General features: G+C 35.9%; 1 protein-coding gene across 2 annotated transcripts; it reads left to right on the top strand.

Moving 5' to 3' along the window:
* The first annotated feature begins 160 nt into the window (after positions 1-160).
* LOC139131028 (DNA damage-regulated autophagy modulator protein 2-like) lies at positions 161-14,179 on the top strand. Of its 2 annotated transcripts, XM_070696942.1 has the most exons (7): positions 161-368; positions 1,923-1,976; positions 3,153-3,220; positions 3,985-4,127; positions 4,650-4,827; positions 11,168-11,262; positions 12,393-14,179. In XM_070696942.1, exons 1-7 carry the CDS (start codon positions 286-288, stop codon positions 12,594-12,596), a joined length of 825 nt encoding a protein of 274 aa, XP_070553043.1. In that variant the 5' UTR covers positions 161-285; the 3' UTR covers positions 12,597-14,179. The 2 variants fall into 2 exon arrangements, with proteins under 2 accessions (XP_070553043.1, XP_070553050.1); XM_070696949.1 differs by lacking the exons at positions 11,168-11,262; positions 12,393-14,179 and adding an exon at positions 6,920-7,333.
* Positions 14,180-14,862: the final 683 nt, after the last annotated feature.

The raw sequence follows: 14,862 nt of genomic DNA, 5'->3' as shown, positions 1-14,862 counted from the left end.
TCGGAGTGATGAAGTGATTGAATCCGTTAGACGTAAGAAGTCGTCGAGCAAATCGTCACACAACATTCCTTGCTCATTCAAACTTTCCGACCCACTTTCACCACTCCTCAAGCGTCACGAATCCTGCTGGCTGAAAACTGCGCTATTCTTATTGACCTGACAACATCGCTGGAGCCACAAGAGGTGAACTGAAACGGTGTGCAATCAGTAGATCGTTTTTATGAAGCGATCAATGTCGATCTCACTCAGTTCGTATCATCGCGCTGTCTTGACTTTTCTTCGGTCATGAGTCGTCACAAGTGTAACATTGGTTGGGGTTTCTTACCACTACTTTTCGCAGCAACCGCGATCTTGACGTTTCTCGTTTGGTAAGTGGGTTTGTTTTGTTTTTTTCGATCTCCAAAATGTCAATATATTTGATGCATTTTATACGCATACATAGTTGGACGACTGGAGATTACTGGACACACCTTTAGTTTCTAGCTGCAAGGGATTAATTTTTACGATTTGGGGGCTATACGGTAAATGATGTAGAGTTATGGTATCAGTGGACGCCCTAGCTTACTAACAATTCAAACAATTTCTTTGTGTCCACCAATCTACAGTCTTGCCCACATGGGTATATATGTTCAACAAAAAGACTCAGTTGAAGAAGACATTTCGAAAAAATGCATATGGAAGAGCTGTAATTCAAATAGTGGAAGATGCTTCTGAGTGATTTTCATAATTATATTGTGATACATTGTGATTTCTTGGTTAGCAATGCACCCTCCTGACTAGCTCTGCATGGCTGTGTGTTCCCGGCGTTATGGCCTCCCACGACCATAACGCCGGGAACACACAGCCCTGCCATGCAGAGCTACCTCCTGACCATTCCTACGGTTGCTAAGTACAGTTGTACTTTAAAGTCATTAACATTGTAAGGGAATGCAATGAAAGTCTACTCAAAGGAACTGATAATTCTTCACTCTCAATCAAATCAGGCTAACATTTTTCATGTGATGATAATAACCAACATTACTCAGTAAGACTCTATTGCAATTTGGAATTTATAACAACAAAACTGCAATAAGATAGTGTGACACTGATAGAAGCAGTGTACAAATTGACAAGTTTCCATAGCACCTACGCTGTTTCCATAGTATTATAGTGCTATAGAAGACTTTCACTGATAATGTGCAGCTTTAACAGATGGTACACTTCATACCAAAAAATTGTACTATGCAAATCTTACATGTCAACATTTATATGCAAACACACACTCAAAGTACTATATATATATATATATATATATATATATATATATATATATATATATATATATATATATATATATATATATATATATATATGCATGTATATATATATTTATATATATACATACATGTATATATGCATGTATATATTAACACACAGGTACAGGCAGAGACCACTCTCTCAAAGGTCTTTGACCCCAATATTCAACATGTAAGTTTTGTAATATGCACATCAATGCTGCTCTTCATGTATAGCTTCTCTGAAATAACAAATAGCGATACATTTTATTTCTTACTCTGTCAGTCTAGTAGTTAACTTGCTTGCAAATTGCCTTGCGAATTCCCCATTTATTTGAATTCTTTTGATCAAGAAGTTTGTGACTATCGCTACCACAGCCTTCGTGGCCAAGATGTTACAAATCTTGCATTTGTTTGTATTTGAGATAGAAGGGGGCATTAGATAAGATGTGTACATCCAATGGTAATCTATTGACTTGCCAAGGCTGTTAGGGTTTTACTGTAACTGACCAAACTGTACTTCAGTCAATAAAACTTAAAAAACTCACAAAATGAGCGACAAGCATTAAATACAAACAATACAAAAATGAAAGCATAATGATGATATTTTGCATTAAGCAGCCTTTGCTCTTTTTCTCTTCTGTCTAGTTACTTGATTGCCGTCAGTCTTGATCATGTGATACCATTTGTACCGTACATCAGGTGAGTGATATGACTGGAAGATCTGAAGCCTGAGGCATTGTGTGATGAGCGCCCTCAAGTGTCAGATCTATCTCTCTCATGAAACTTCAATCAGTTGAACAATATTCGTTGATCCAAAATCAAGCCACTCTGCGTTTGTGACAAGCCCGAATAGCCAAGACACAAGCTATCATGTATTACATAGGCTTTCAGATGTTGAGTAAAAATGGTTTTGAAATTGATTATCCTACAGCAGGAAAAATGATATGACATTTAAGATGGTTTTATGGAGTATAGTTTTGGATAATTTTGTCACAGTATTTGTAAAATATGACAACAAATCATGCGTATATATTTGTTAGACTTTGTAAAATTGTAGCAATTGCATTGTTTTCTCTGTATGTTCAGTGAAGGTGGCAATTTCTGCCCCATTCATCAAAATTAGGGGGCAGACTTGACATTTTAGGGGTAGAAACAACAGCAAATTCACAGGTCACTACACTATGAGCTTGGGTCGCCATCATATAGACGTATTTGCTTGCTGTGTTTTGTGCGTGATTTTCACGCTGTCAGTAACTTTTAAAGGGCAGAAAGTGGTTCGAAATGAGCAAGTCAAGAGAAAACCCTGCAATTGGCTTAAAACTCATTTAGCTGTAACTTTTGTTAGATTGTATTTTTGTTTGTTTTACTCCCGAGGTTAAGTTGAAATGTTTGCTATGCAACTTACCAATATGGTTCTTGGTTGTGTACATTTATAGTGAATTGTCGTCCTGAAATTTGTGGATAATAAAATTGCATATATTGTATTCAATACATTGTATTTGCAAGGCTAACATTGTAAAAGAAATTTTTTGACCTTTGCTCCCTGGTAGGGACAAGTTTTGCATAATTGTTTTGGAGACATGTACATGAGTTCATTCAGTTCCCATCTTTTCCTTTCCAATACTACACAACAAGTCTCGAGATAACAAACAGCACAAATATCCAGTGAAATAATTGTCTTATTTGTATAACTCTGAGGTCAAATACTCGAATCATCCAGCTGTAGGAACAAGTGGCCTAATGTTCAGAAATCTAAAAGGTTATTAGTAGACCCGTAACTTTACTTTGTGGATTTATCTTCATTGGAGGATTGACAGAAAAAGAAACACTGATGGTATTCATTGATTCACATTTTTTGACTTTTTTCCTTTTCAGTGATACGGGTGCCTATCCACCGGAAAGCTGTTTGTTTTCACAATTCTTAAATGTTGCTGCAGCTCTCGGTAAGCCATATCAATGCTACCAGGGCTGCATCTTGCTTTGTTCTGTGAGACAGCAGACATTGGTATGCAATTGTTTAGATACAGAATGATATCTTTTCTTTTATTTTTTATTTTTTTTTAAACAATTCTAATTACTTCATGGCCATTCATTCACAAGGAGTGTGTTTCCCATAACTTACATCTATGTAATGATGAGAGTAAAGCTGTAAAACCAGAAACAAAATTCAAAAACAAAATGATAAATGACGTAAGTTCGGTGAAAATAGATGGAACAAAAACAAGAATTTTAAATGTGGCGATTTATATCCACGGTGTTGTTGGAGAAGACATGAAAGCAAGAAAAATATAGATATAGAAAGACACTATTTTGGTACATCACAAACATCTGTATTTTATTTGGAGAAATGAAAGTTTAATATTCCAAGAGTCAGAGAAAGTTCAGACCATTCCATTCATCCATGTATAGAGGGTCAATATATATACAGAGCAGCGGCCCCACCAGTCATTACGATTTCCAATATATTGTCTCTGGTTTGAATGAAAATGACACAACTGGTCAAAGATACTAAAATATTATGGGCCTTTTGATTCGGCAGTGTACAAAGTGATTGCAGAACAGACCAATAACTCTCTACTTCATAATAGAGTTGGAACAAACTAGAGTGGTTGAAGATGGTGACAAACCTCTTGTGGCTGGAGTAAAACAAAAATTGAAAAAATTCACCAAAAATCTTGCCTATTTGATGTATGAAATTTATTCTCAGGTATACTTGCTGTATACATCCGATGGAAGAGTCTGAAAAAGTTGTCGGTAGAAAATGTGAAGAGGTTTTCCTGTTTGAACACATCAAGTTTTGTGATTGGTGTGTTAGCAGCCATTGGACTCAGCGTCGTTGGCAACTTTCAGGTACCATAGTAACCATTTGCATACAGCTACTCCCATGATGCATTGTTCCTTTACTTCGATCTCATTCAGTATTCAACAGATGTTTTTTTTCCTAACATGTAAAAAAAGGACAAAGGATTCATTGTATTTGACACATGCATTGACAGACAAGTATCTGTACTTCGATTGGCCAACAGGACAAAATTTCTAACTTCCTTAGGAAATACTGTCCCATGATCCAACTTGACACTTTCACAATCTGTGTCGATTACCCACAATGCAAGTGAAGTATGGCTTCTTTGTCCATGTTTTGTAAAAAATTCTGAAAAATCTCATTGAATCTTGATACAAATCAATACATAAGCTCAAAATGTTATTTTTCAATATTAACACTTGCACTAATGTACAGTAGACACATCCAAATGAGATTTATGAACAAAACTGATCATTTTAGCAGGCAAGAAAATCAGCGCAAAGTCTTATCAGCAAACATTTTAAGTGTTCAATAACATTTCTTACCATTCTTTGTCGTTTGCCATCTAGTGGACAAGTCAGTTTGAAATACACATAATTGGCGCTGGCATGGCATTTGGTCTTGGCTTGGTCTACTGTTGGATGCAGAGTCACTTGACGTACAAACTGCATCCACGATACAACAGTCTGTGGATTGCAAGACTCCGAGTCATCCTGGCACTGATGGTGACGCTGTCTCTCATCAGTAGTATCCTTTATGTGACCTGATATTAAAAATGTTGCGTAATGTGTAGAGTTTCTTTGGTAAACTGTTTGTGAATTTTAATTCCTGCCCTGAAGGAGCATAATACAGTCTACTACACTGTGAAGAAACTATAATATTTTCGGTTTAACTGTCCAGAAAAGAATAAAATACAGGGCTAACAAAGTAGGTTTCAGAACAAATAGATTTAACTTTACATAAAATGCCAAGATCACTATATATGAAATGCATTAAAATGCTTTTTATGTCCTGAAATCAGGCTCAACTTTTATAGTCATGCATGAAACTTCTGTTTAATGTCATAATCATTTTCAATTTTGATCAGAAAGTAGATTAAATTCTGACTGTGTTTCTTGCAACCCCCATACTTTAGAGACACAAGAAAAGTTCTTACATGTAGTATGAAGTTGGCTACATTTAGAATTATTGCAAGAATGTTCTTGTGTGTGTCGTGCCTTCTTCATGTGATAGTCATGTGTTCTGCACGTCATGTGATTGTCATGTGTTCTGCTGCAAGTGTGACATACAAGGTGTTGTGATATTTTATTTGTGTTCACACAAATATAGTGTTCCTTTTTTGTTGATCTATCACTTGCCAGTGATAATAAGTGTCACTTATATATTTTATGTTCGTACTGTTAGACTAGCATGCCCAGAGAAGTACCATTTGTCTAGCAAAGATTATCCGTTCAGCTAAGTAAGAATGATTTCGCAAACTTGATGATCAAAGATGGCGCAAGCAATTGTTGACTGTCAAGAGACATGTCCAGAATGATCCTATACTACATTTGCAGCCAACTTCCCTACCCATCGATATGGTCTCATCCAGTTAGTGCAGTGCTTAGAGTGTTATCGCAGACCTCACTCTGGGTTCAAAGTTCAAGTGTCAATAAAAAAATGGCTACAGTGCTGTATGCTGTGGGACTGATGATTAATTGCTCAATACTGCAGACAAGTTAATAAGAAGTACATTTTACTATACACACAAGTTTTAATATTAAATACTGGTAATAAAAATTGGAAAAGGAGCCGTCAGTGCTTTGAACACAATACATAGGCTTTGAAGCAGGCAAGCGTTGCCTTTACATGCACAATCTGGCTGCAGTCAAACAATTTGCTGGTTTTACGGACAGGCATGAATGTCACCTTCGTGTTCCTCATCACACTTTCCAAGTTTTACTTTTTTGAAATCATGTTAAAGTGTAAGACACACATAACAGCTCTGCTGTGGAACACACATCAGCATCACAGTTTTCCTTGCGGTGTGAAAACTAGTTGACAAGTCTCATCTGCTATCAGCAAAAACTGATTATTCATCCCAATGTATCAGACCAACATAGATGACCTTCATCAGATGCTACTGTAACACAATCATTCCAATTCGCAAACATCAGAACAGGAAAAGTTGAATGACAGGAAATATTTCAGAATTCGCCAATATTACCTGATATCAAGATTTTGAGTGTGTGGGGTCCCGAAGAGAGAAAATAAATGACAATCATAGACATCCTGATTTCAGGGAGAAGATTATCATCATTAGGCCAAAAAAAAAAGAGATGTTTCTGGTCAGCGCGCGCGTCACTTGAACAACAGCGCGTCACCCTTTTTTTTCTGTTTGTGGCCGGCGGCCGTGGCTGACACCAAACCAAAATGGCTGAAGAGAAAGAGAAAATTCTGTGGGGGGCATGATCATTGACTGCATGAACAGTATATATGTGACTATATTGATAAAACTATAAAACTGACCCTCCTCCCTCCCTTGAGGGAAAAAAAAAAAAAAAAAAATGAAATGCGCGTCGCCGCACCATTTTTAAAGGGATCGAGACCTGACCAGAAACATTTCTTTTTTTTTTTGGCCTTACTTTGTAGCCTCTGATGAAGGACATTCTACATCTGAAATGTTATGAATGATAAACAGCTTTTGATAGCAGCAGATTGGACTAGTCAAATATTTTTCACACCCCATGTATCTACATCACAAACTGCCATTGCAGATTCCACATATACTGCAGTTGGACCGACACGTCTGCCATTTATCATCACTTTTTCCTCAACTCACTTTTTTCCTTGCTCACAGTGTGGGTGTCACAGACCATCTTCATTCTGTTTCTAAGTAAAGGTTTACTGCCGGCCTGGGCATACTCCGGTAACTTCATCAGTCAAAGCACCATTGACTGGCTACAGCTGCCAATATCTATTACCCATAATGCCACACTGAATGACACATCCACAGAGTCCAAGGTTTGTTGTTCATGTTACTTTCATTCATGTTTTTTTCATTTTCACCTCGCTCTGCAAACATCTCCACTTCATCACTGCATCATAGACTCATAACTTTGTTTTTGTCATAAAATGCCCAATAAAAACTAGACTCTCTCACAGACCCCTCGATGGCTACACTTCAGAACATACAAGCCAGCTGGCTCGCTTAGTCTCGCTTGCTAGAAAGACATTTGTGGGCCCATCCCCATACACTTGAGGGTAGAGCTGCGTAGCGAACGAGGGGCTGTAAGAGAGTCTACAAAAAAACATGCTTATCGTTCAGAGTTGTTTTATCAGGTATCCCAAACATCTCTCTCACACTGAACACTCCACAATCCCAATCACTTGTCCAGTAACTTTCAGTCTGAATACAGAGCCTCTCTTTCACTTTACTTCACGACTTGTCTTAATGTGTCCATTACAGTTTTCAATTACAGCAAATAATATTCAATGATATGCAAATGTGAACACATATTGATTATAGTTGATAAATGTTTGTTGATGTTTAATGCATGCAATCGATATTTATTATAAAGACATGGTAAAAGTCAATAACAAACATGAAATCGCAATCGTATGCTATGCTCATTACTTCTAGCTCATGAGATCATTAATTTAACATGAGTCATAGTTTCATTAGCTTTCTCCATCAACTGTACTCTCACTTAACATTTCACACTCATCTTTACATTTCACTATTTTTCATTTTTGTGTTTTTTTTCAGTCGCTTCCGCCTACTGAATTCCTGTCGGCGACAATTTTCGAGTGGCTGGCAGCCATTTTTATTATGTTTTACTACTCCTCATATTCTTATGAATTTCTCCGGATCCAAGTCAAGGTCATTGTCACCAACAAAGCTGGCAATACTCAAACACAGAGCTCTCTAGACGTCTGTAATGTCAACAGTGTTCTTTTAGAAAATCATCTTGATTATGCAAATGTATCAGACAGTCACATGTCCAAAAATATTTCTCAATTTACCTCGTTTAACGAAACAACAATTTGATTATTGATTAATATTGATTCAGTGGATCAGACAATAGTGATATTTTTGTAATTTTACAGCGCCTGTCATCAGAGTGTGGAGTTTCAGTGTTCGGCACATGCAGATTTCTTGACTGTGAAGTACAAGTTGTTTTATTCTAACACACAACATCAAAGTATTTGACAATTGCCGCACATTCTCTTATCATACAGAATGTTATAAAATAAATACACTGTAGTAGAATTTTTACCTCTCGAAAAAGTAATTTTCACCTGGTTCAGGCGTATGACTGGCTCAAAACTTCTAAGTCCCGTTCATCCCTGAATGTGTCCCTACGTTTCTTTGAGCTAGTGAAAAACATGTCCATATGACTTTGGATAAACTGTTGCATTCCAATCGGCTATTCTTTGTGTTAAACGCTAAACTTTAGAGTGAATCAAACAAGAAATCTGTGCATGTTGAACAAGAAACTCCAAAGTCAAATGACAAGCACTGTAATTACTGTCTACCTCATTCCTTGAAACAAATCCTTAATTTTCAATTAATGTGGGTTCTGTGAATCTGATGATACTGAAATATTTTAAATTTCACTTGTTTCTTCATGCAGTGGTCAAAAACTTATAAGGGACACTTTTAAGATCCATTAAACCTCAAGAGATTGACCAGCGAGTCTAGGAAAATTGAACTATTTGATATTTGTAAAAAGGTTTGAGTACTGGACTCTATGGTATGCTTATTTTTAATTTTATCAAAATATCTAAATATTTTTTAATTTAAAAAAAGGAAGACAATCATGGTATATCTTCTTTTATTAGTGTTTCCACTCTAAATATTTATTTGTATTGGGAAGACGAGACAAATTTTACAAACGTCATATGTGTGCTACAGAATATGTACCGTCCATGATTACTCTACCATTATAGAGTAGCCATGAATTGTCCATGGTTACTTTATTACCTCTATAGATTAACCATGAACTGTCCATGGTCACTCTACCATTATAGAGTTACCATGAACTGTTCATGGTTACTCTACCATCATAGAGTAACCATGAGCTGTCTATGGTTACTCTACCATCATAGAGTAACCTTGAACCGTCCATGATTACTCTACCATCATAGAGTAACCATGAACTGTCCATAGTCACTCTACCATTATAGAGTTACCGTGAATTGTCCTTGGTTACCATTATAGATTAACCATGAACTGTCCATGGTCACTCTACCATTATAGAGTTACCATGAACTGTTCATGGTTATGCTACCATCATAGAGTAACCATGAACTGTCCATGGTCACTCTACCGTTATAGAGTTACCATGAACTGTCCATGGTTACTCTACCATTAAAGAGTAATCATGTCCCGTAGTGTGTATTTTTCGCAGACTCTGAATGTGCAACGTGTAGTACTAAGTCAGCTAGCTAACTCTTTGTTCAATAGTTATTTGTTATGACGAAGAGGGGGAACAGTTTTCAATTTGTACTAAGGAGTTTGTAGATCTTTCCAGGTATATTGTCCACTTTGTGTCAGAAATTAGACCAAACAGTTTATCATATTCCTGAAGTCTCACCTTGTCGCATATTTGAAAAAATAGACCTACAACACTTAAAAAGAATTATCAGCAAAAAAAATTGAAATTGTTATTTAAAGATATTTATTAGAAATGTTTAGTTACATAATGAACAACAAATTATGGACTTGTAATCATATTATTATGCTGCAGGCACCATTATACGTTTGTTCTAATCACAGAGCAGTTTTGTAGCATGTCCTACAACATTATATATTCTCAGGGAACCTAGTGTCAATTATCTTCTCTATTTACGAAACAACACATTTAATCATCAAACTGTTCGCATTTTTGAAAACACATTTGAAGAACTACCAAGAACAAATTATCTGAAAGTTTTTAAAGCTTCTATACAAATTTAGCACACATTTTGAAATTTTTAATCTGAAGTTGCTTGTCAACCATATATATTTTCTCTTCTTATACCGGTATTAGTTAGTATATGTGTGTATGTATATATATGTGTATATATATTTGTGTGTGTACTTGTGTATGTGTGTGTGTGTGTGTGTGTGTGTGTGTGTTTGTGTGTTTGTTTGTGTGTGTGTGTGCGCACGCATGTGTGTGTTGATATATTTATATATAAAGACGATAGAAATGTTCATTTATAAGCAAATTTCAGACAAAGTTTGCTGTAATGAAACATTTCTTGCATAGGGACTATGTGAATTATCTTTCCTGTACAGAAGTTGAGGGCCACTTTTCTACTACATGAACATTAGCGTGTATGGATTATTAAGTCATTTTCATGCAAACTATATGTAAATTGACATTTTCAATGAAAGTGTTCGGTGGCAATAAATATAACATCCAGGATTTTAGTCAACCATTAGATATAAGATACACATTTGTCGGATAATTTGTTCTAGATAATCAGAACTTTGATATGGAGAAGTTCAGAAATACTGTAGATTCCTTCAAATAAGTGTCATCCATGATTAAGCATCTGTCTGAATTGATATTGTCACTTTCTGTTTGAGAAATGGCACCAGCTGACGTTGAAATCCATGTCTGTTATGATTGAAATAAAAATGCCACTCACCAGCCGTGGAAAACACTTCCCTTTAACGCATGAGTGTGAGTTTTTTGAGTGATGATAAATTAGAGGGGATTGTGTGTTGGCAGGAAGTAATTTCAAGTGCTTCTGCTCTAAAATAAATCTCATGATTACCTACTACAAGACAATATATGTTCCCAGAATCTTGACTCCATAAGGAATATTATTAACACTTTTGGAAAAAGATCATAACGCAATTTGATGAAATGTCAAATGATTTTGTACCTCCATCTTTGTGTTCACAATCAGTTTCATGACAAATACTGCATAATATCTCATTGATCACAACCTTTCCCACACTAGCTTTATCATTTTGTAAGGTGTAAGTATTTTCACTTCAAACATAATGACACAGCAAAGGAAATAGATAGTGTAAAGGAGATTTGTGACAATGAAAAACCGGACCCCTTATGTTTATCAAAATAGAACTTTTCCTGAGTGTTTTTGACAGTGTTGGCAGGAAGTCTGGCTATGAATTTTGTTGGAGGAGAAGAAGATGGCTCAGCTATTGGGAGTGGTGACAAGGAATATGCCATTGATCCAGAGGTGAGATTACTGGCAATAGATCTTTGCCAACAGTAAACGTTTCTTCCAGTGACATTTCACACTCCTGTGAGCCATCTGTCTGTCTACCTGCACATACTTATATAGTATATGTGTGTGTATTATATATATATATATATATATATATATATATATATATATATATATATATACACACATTTATTACACGCCATGATGTGAGTACAAATCACTGCGTTGATTTGAATAGGAACATCCGGGATGTTAGCGGGCGGTGAACGATGTACTGACCGGTTTCCATGGTTACCCGGGCCAGTGAAGCCTTTGACATTTTCGACGTCAAAGTAAAATATCCATTCGCCCACTGCTATTTGACTTTCGTTAAAATCTATTTGATGCTGGTCGATCATGGTAAAATTGTTTAAAAATGCCCTATATGTAACTAAATATTATATAGCATTAACTGTGAAGAGGCATGTAATAAAAATATATTGCCTGAATACATGGGTTTATGTGCCCTCACAGCAGGAGACAATTTGCCCTCCTGGCATCGGGCAATTGTCACCTGCTCTCGGGCACATAAACCCATGTATTCAGGCAATAATATATATATATATATATATATATATATATATATATATATATATATATATATATATATATATATATATATATATATATATATATATATATATATATATATATATATATATATATATATATATAGACACACACACACATACAAATTACTTCAAGTGCAAAGTAATAGTATCTATTAGTGTGTGCAACACATCTTTAGGTAACATTTTCATTTTCCTCATCTGAAGATTGCGAGATGCACGAAAATTATTTGATAGATATAATTACTCGCTTGAAGTAACTTTTGTCTTTCACTCTTTCACACCCATAATCCTTTGCACTTGAATGCTCCCAATGGAAGACTGAAAGATCCATTGCTCAAGGAAGCTCTCTACGCTCCCCTCCTCTAGGGGGAGCGTAGAGCAAACCCTCAAGTGACGGATCTAAGTCTACCGTATCCCAATGGTTGATACTGGCAAATAATGTTTCTAAGCAATGATTTTAGTATAAAAGGAAACCTTTGCATGATATCAAAATTGTTATTATCGTACTTTTTTTTCTTTTAATTTCTACAGATCTCCTGGGCATACTTGATGACGACGATATCTGAGTGGGCACTGGCTGTTCTCCTACTGGCTTGGTTCGGAACATTCTGCGTAGAATACACTGACGTTTGGTTGAAGACAAAGATTGGTAAACGGTCAGAGAAACCACTGGAAGAAGACGAGAATGTGAATGTCATAGTTGATGATGGAAAATCAAAAGACACAAAATTTTGAGCATCGTCAATGGTCTCCGATTAAAACATTGTCTTTCATTAGGACTGGTCAAATTACCCATAATGCAACTGGAGGCAGATGTGATTGAATCATTTGACAAACGCCAGCAAAGGGCGCAAACTCGCAGTTCCTGTGAAGTGAGCACAGTTGTGTTTCTATCTTTGGTGCTGTTTATTGTACATCTCACAATTGTAGCTTTCAAATTTGGATATGCCTCCATGTCATTAGAGCCAGATGCAAGTTCGTTGTGTTTCAAATACAAAAATTGCAAGAATTTGTCATGATTAGTTAAAATCATGTTGATGATTTGAAAATCAGTTTGAAATCAAAGTTGTAGTGAAAACACAAAATGTCCAATTAGTTGTCATGTACAGAATGCAGTAGTAAATATATTATAATAATTATTTTAATCAGCAAAGTTATATGATTACACTATGCATATCTAATTTTATTATGTCGAATTTGTGCAATCTTTAAGTGATAGATATATGAACCATGAATTTTCTCAAATTTTAATTTTTATCAAATTTACATTTTTTCAGTTAAATGTGCAAGCAAGCAGTTCATGCTCGATCAAGAGGACTATTTCTACATTTCGTACCATTTTGATATCACGACAAAACGTATCTATAGTCGCAGGTAGTTAACATTCATTTTTCATGTTAGGTAAACACAGATTTTATAGATAATACAAACATGTTTTGTAGATAAAAAAAGTTTTGATTAAACAGCAAGTAGAAACAATATGGTTGATTACTGATGACCCTATGGTTGCATCATTGATATACAAAAACAAATATATTGTCTGAACTTTTTTACAATAATACCCTTAAACCAACGAAAAAATTGGTTTTGTGTCACCATCAATTGTGCCATGACTGAAATAATGACTGTGAATATCCAAGCTACAGTTACGAATATGGATGCAAAATGATAAAATTTATTCAAATTTTCATCAGCAATGGTCAGTGTCGCGCACACAATGAGTAACTTATCACACCCTAGATGATACATTCGTCGCACCCTGGATGATACATTTGTCATACACTGGATGATAGATACATTCGTCGCCGATTGAAACGCATGGCACCAAACTTTTTTATAGCATGATGAACTGTAATACTGGACAGTGTGATACAATATGTACACAACCCCAACAATTTTTTTTTCCCAAGGTGCATACAGAATTTTAAACAGTTGAAGCAGCGTAATGTGCGATAAGTGGGAAAAGGTCCATAGCAACCAGCACTGTAAACCTTGCAGGTATTTGGAAACACTCTCAACAATTGGTACAGTGCTGTCTGGGCCACAGCGATACCAAACTTTGTACACAGATACACACCCTGAGAAATGCAGTCAAACTTTGTACACATTAACACAATTGACCAGTACTTGTGAATGTTTGTGTTTTATCCAACAGAAAGTGTATGTCGTTTACAAAACTTGGGTGTATTGATCATAACATGCAACTCTTGTGATTTTCCAGTTTACTGGCGACCAACTTATCTGTAGAATTTAAAATCTATCATGTGAAGTTTATCAAATGTATACTTGTAATAAAATCATGATGTTTATAGATTTAATGACACTTAGAAGTGTGTCTCTTTGAAATCTATTTTCTAATTAATTCGCGAAAATCCATATCCTGTATCAGATATCGAACATGAAGGGAAATAAACGGATTTCAAAGCAAGAACAGTTTGAAAAAACATATATGTAGAAACAGATAAAGCCTAGACCTCTATAAGAAACCAAATAAAAAAGTAAATAAATCCATAACAATTCTATCCTGTATTCTAACAGAAATAGGGACGGTTATGATGTTTGTAGACACTAGACTTAATTTTGCTGAAAGTGATCTCTGTAAACTACCACCAAAGCTGGTGTCAACATAGGTTTTGTTACTGCCGGTAAGGGGGAATGGACCTTTCACATATACTAGTATTTCTTGTCTTAGGTCCAAGAAAATATCACTCCGCCATCTGCATAGCATGGCCACGGTCAGTCACGTAGTGTGAAAACCATTCTGTCTAAAGTGCAGCGTCCCAGCAACAGCTTTAAAATAATGTAGACCAATCAGGTGCGGGGATACGACTAGTAATGCTCACTGCTGCAGGGACTTGTCACTTCCAGTGTTTGGCTTCTCAAAGGCTTTTTTACAACCACATGGCGGTATTTATCAATCACATGATCCATAGACTCCTTTCAGCAAAACTATGCTTTGAGTGAGGCTGCCTGCCCACATTGCAAACAAACATGAAAAACT

This window comes from Ptychodera flava, chromosome 1 (assembly GCF_041260155.1).
Source record: "Ptychodera flava strain L36383 chromosome 1, AS_Pfla_20210202, whole genome shotgun sequence".
Lineage (NCBI taxonomy): Eukaryota > Metazoa > Hemichordata > Enteropneusta > Ptychoderidae > Ptychodera > Ptychodera flava.
The sequence above is the reverse complement of the archived record's forward strand: the minus strand, read 5'-3'. Positions and strand labels throughout refer to the sequence as shown.

Excerpts from the sequence above, each read along its gene's own strand:
- LOC139131028 (XM_070696942.1), top strand. The coding sequence starts at position 286 with ATGAGTCGTCACAAGTGTAACATTGGTTGGGGTTTCTTACCACTACTT. Across the intron at positions 4,828-11,167 it reads GACGCTGTCTCTCATCAGTA|TGTTGGCAGGAAGTCTGGCT; the intron begins GTATCCTTTATG and ends TGTTTTTGACAG. Across the intron at positions 11,263-12,392 it reads AATATGCCATTGATCCAGAG|ATCTCCTGGGCATACTTGAT; the intron begins GTGAGATTACTG and ends TAATTTCTACAG.